Source organism: Loxodonta africana, chromosome 7, assembly GCF_030014295.1.
Source record: "Loxodonta africana isolate mLoxAfr1 chromosome 7, mLoxAfr1.hap2, whole genome shotgun sequence".
Taxonomy (NCBI): Eukaryota; Metazoa; Chordata; class Mammalia; order Proboscidea; family Elephantidae; genus Loxodonta; species Loxodonta africana.
Window position 1 is genome coordinate 26,455,765 of NC_087348.1, and position 4,447 is coordinate 26,460,211.

The following is a 4,447-nucleotide window of genomic DNA, read 5'->3' on the forward strand; positions in this document are numbered from 1 at the left end:
TATTTATAGGGGGAATGTATGAATTTTGAGAGATGATCATAGTAGTTTTAAGGGAGAGAAAATATTATCTTTGAGTTAAATCCACATAACCATAAAAAGAATCAAAGAAACTTCAGCAAGAATATTTCTATCCTGTACATTTTAATGTGGGCTGGCATACAAAGAAGAGAACAACCAATGTTACATTTGCAGAAGCTGAACTGGAGTCTGTGGACTTAGATAAGTGATTTAAAAGGCATCCAACCCAGTTTCAAAACAAGTAATCGCTTGTTAAAACAAAATACATTTTCCAGTAGTACTCTATTTTTCCTCTTACTTCAGTCATTTCATTTACTATTCTTGTTATCCTAGGTTTTTATTTTTATTTTTTTTTCCGTGTGTAAATATCCTTATTGACATTTCAACTTCTTCCTGTAAAGTTTTGGAGAGGGAAATATTTACACTTGATCCAAAGTTTAAACAAAACATATTTGTAACAAATGACCAGAAAAAACCGTACCTCACTGACCGAGTTCGTCCTGTTGGGATTAGCAGACACCCTGGAGCTACAGATCACCCTCTTTTTGCTCTTTGTTGTGATTTACACACTCACAGTCCTGGGGAATGTGGGGATGATCCTGCTAATCAGGGTGGACTCTCGGCTTCACACACCCATGTATTTCTTCCTGGCTAACTTGTCCTTTGTGGATGTTTGCTACTCATCCACCATCACCCCAAAGATGCTGGTAGATCTGTTGTCTGAGAGGAAAACCATCGCCTTTGCTGGCTGCTTCCTGCAGATGTATTTCTTTATCGCCCTGGCAACAACTGAATGCATCCTCTTTGGGTTAATGGCCTATGACCGCTATGTGGCCATATGTAACCCACTCCTTTACTCCTTAATCATGTCCAGGACAGTCTGCCTTAAAATGGCGGCTGGGGCCTTTACAGCAGGATTGCTGAACTCCATGGTTAACACAAGTTATGTAAGCAGCTTACCATTCTGTGGTTCCAATATCATCCATCACTTCTTCTGTGACACCCCCCCTCTTTTTAAGCTCTCTTGTTCTGACACACACCTGAATGAAAGCATCATTTCCACTTTCGCTGGTGTGAATATGGTTGGAACTCTGCTGGTCATCCTTACTTCCTACTCCTACATTCTCTTCTCCATCTTTCGTATGCATTCAGGGGAGGGGAGGCGCAAAGCATTCTCAACTTGTGCCTCCCACTTGACTGCTATAATTCTGTTCTATGCAACTGCCATCTACACTTATCTGCGACCCAGTTCTAGTTACTCCCTGAGTCAGGATGAAGTGGCTTCTGTGTTCTACACAGTAGTGATCCCCATGCTGAATCCCCTGATCTACAGCCTCAGGAATAAGGAAGTAAAGAAGGCTTTGTGGAATGTGACTACCAGGAAAAGAATCCCTTCATTTCTGATGCCGCCTGGTTAATTTTTCTGAACTAAATTGAGTATTTAATTATTTTCCAAATAAAATAAAGTTTTTGATTAACTTCCAAGGGCTAATTCAAACATACAGGTTCTCATTAGAATATTTTCAAAGTAAACACATTCTTTTAATACTCAAATATCTATATCTAATTAGAGATAAGATAAATTAGACAAATAATAACAGGGGCATGGATGTTTATGTTATAATCAGTCTGTATGGTCACTGGGTCTTTAAAAATAGAACTTATTTATAATGCACACTTGGCTGTAGAAAAAAGGAGATTAAGTATTTAGAGACAAAAGTCACAATATCACATAGAACTAGCCATATAGAATATTTTGGTCCACCTATTCAATGTTTTCCCATATGCATTCCTTTTTACCACTTGTTAAGATAACTGTTAGCTATCTATAACATATTTCATAAATGCTTTGAAGTTATAATGGATTTTTTTTTTTTTAATTTAATGATATCTATCATAGAAGAATGCTTAAATCAAACTTCAGGACTAAACTTTTATTACACTTCCAAGCTTTTATCTTTCTATTTCTCTTTCCCTTATCTATATACACCTACATTTGTTAAAGAATGAATGTGCCTTCGTGTAAATATTGGCTCTTAAGAACACTGCTGACTGATTTGAATGCGCCAATGACAGCACTCCTTTCATTCCCTGACCTTTTTCTTGAAACTTTCTGAACCCTTCTTCCCCTGTCTTCCAGAGTCACACACACATACACACACATCAGAAATAAAAAAAAAAAGATACAACCCATTCATCTATTACAATGGGTTCCAGTAGACGACAGACTTTTAAAGGAGGTAGATGAGTCTTCAGTGGATGAATCTAACACAAATTCTTTATTAGGTTCTTGATTTTCTTCATAGAAATCTTCTTTCAATTGTTAATAGAGAGCAATTGAAAGTCACCTTAATATAAATGGGAAGCACAATTAATATGGAGGTTGCCATCAAAAGTTTACTTGCAATGTGTGTTTTAAGGAAATTATGTATTGATCAAAACATCTCATAATGAAACAGTAATATTATGTGGCTTCCTCTGTAAAACTTAGGGATAGAAAAAACGTGTTGGAGACGCAATAAAGTCATTCCGATGTTTGGGGTTTTCAGCATATCTTATTTTGAGCCATATTCTCTGCTGTCTAACTCAGCTGTCCTCAGTCTGATTAATCTCATTTATGAAGTCTACAGATATTGCCATCTTTGGAACCTAGTACAACTTCCTGATGCTGGGTCTATTTTAATTCATTGAATATGTGTTTTACATAGATTTTGATACTTTCTCTAACTCCTAATTACATGTAGTAAAACTTTTTTTTAAAAAAAATTGTCAAATTCCCTGGCTTATTGTTCAATGTATTTATATGAAAAGAATTTCAAAAAATTTTGTTTTCTCTAACTCAAAGGAAATTTTGCTTTAAAAAGTGATGAGAAACATAATTTTATATATAATGTGATTTCTTCACCTCTTTCTTTAATGTTTGACAATAGTTATCAAACCCTCCTTTATAAAGTTAATGCTCTTTTTGTCTCTCTGCTATAGTATCCTAATTGTTTTTATTTTTCTACTTTCCCGATCTCTCTTGTTTTCACTTAAATATTTGATGTTACACCCTTCCCAAAAGTGCACAGGTATCAATTAATACTTCACCTTTGCTCAATCTTTTTTTGGATAATGAATTTGTTAAAGTTAATTAAGGGAATTTGAGATATTGCCCCTGGATTTTGTTCTGCACGGTATGTTCTGTAGTGATTATCCATTGCTACCAAGTCAAATCCAACTCATAGCAACCCTACAGGACAAAGTAGAACTGCCTCCTAGGATTTCCAAGAAGCACCTGGTGGATTTGAACTGCCGACCTTTTGGTTAGCAGCCATAGCACTTAACCACTACACCACCGGGGTTTCCCAATAGTGATTTAAAAAAAAAAAAGATTGCTATCAAGTCTCTTCCGACTCAGAAATCCTATAGGACAGAGTAGAACTGCCCCATAGAGTTTCCAAGGAGTGCCCGGTGGATTGGAACTGCAGACCTTTTGGTTAGCAGGCATAGCTCTTAACCAGTAAACAACCAGGGTTTCCTAGGTGAGGCCAAATAGAGACTTGGCTTCCAAAACGTGAACATTACAAAGCTGAAAAAGTAAATAAATAATTTGGAAGAAATAATGGAATTCAAGAATCATATGGATTCAAATAATAAACCAAAAGCATTAATGTTATATTACTAAGAGACAGAGTCCCATATATAGACAGAAAACAAATCCGTACAAATGGTTTAATATTAATGTATCTAAATTTTTGAATTCACTTAAATGTCAACTAATTTGTACACCATACTTTGCATAGCTCAATTAGCTATGGGAAGTCATGCTTCTAGTGATAAAATAAGACTAACGCCCTAGTTAATTGAAGAAATAATTCCATTTCAATTCACACTGGTCCAATAAAACCAGTGATGGTATATTAATTTACAGTCAACACACTTCAGAGGAGACAAATAAACACTGTTATGCTAAGAAGGTAGTAGTACCCATATTGTCTAGGTGTCTAGAAAAAAAAAAAAGTCAAAAAGTGGTCAAGTTGATGTGAGAATATTTAATCTGTAAAAGAGGAATACAGAATGACTTAATGGCTGTATTGAAAATGTGGGATATACATCAAATAGAATGTGTCAGGTATAGAATGTATGTCAAACAGAACCTGTGACATCAGAAAGTAGAAATGTAGTCACTGTAGCTAAACTTAAATACAATTTACTGCTTTGGCTGGGAACTTTGTACATACTATCAATGAGATTTTCTTTCAATTTGGTATTTTAATGCTTCTGTGAAGACGTTACCCACATCCATTACATTAAAGGTGTTTATGTTCGGTAACTTACCAAAAATGATCGCTCCCAGCTTTGTAACATAGGACGTGATAAATACTGACCACGGAATTTTGAAGCTTTGCAAGCCGGGGATTGACCTGATTAAGATCTATGTCAAAAA

General features: G+C 35.5%; 1 protein-coding gene across 1 annotated transcript; it reads left to right on the top strand.

Moving 5' to 3' along the window:
- The first annotated feature begins 479 nt into the window (after positions 1-479).
- Positions 480-1,886, top strand: LOC100658826 (olfactory receptor 5F1). Its single transcript, XM_003422978.3, has one exon. It carries the CDS (start codon positions 480-482, stop codon positions 1,434-1,436), a length of 957 nt encoding a protein of 318 aa, XP_003423026.2. The 3' UTR covers positions 1,437-1,886.
- The last annotated feature ends 2,561 nt before the right edge of the window (positions 1,887-4,447 follow it).

What these genes read in the sequence shown, in the direction of transcription:
- LOC100658826 (XM_003422978.3), top strand. Translation starts at nt 480, where the DNA reads ATGACCAGAAAAAACCGTACCTCACTGACCGAGTTCGTCCTGTTGGGA.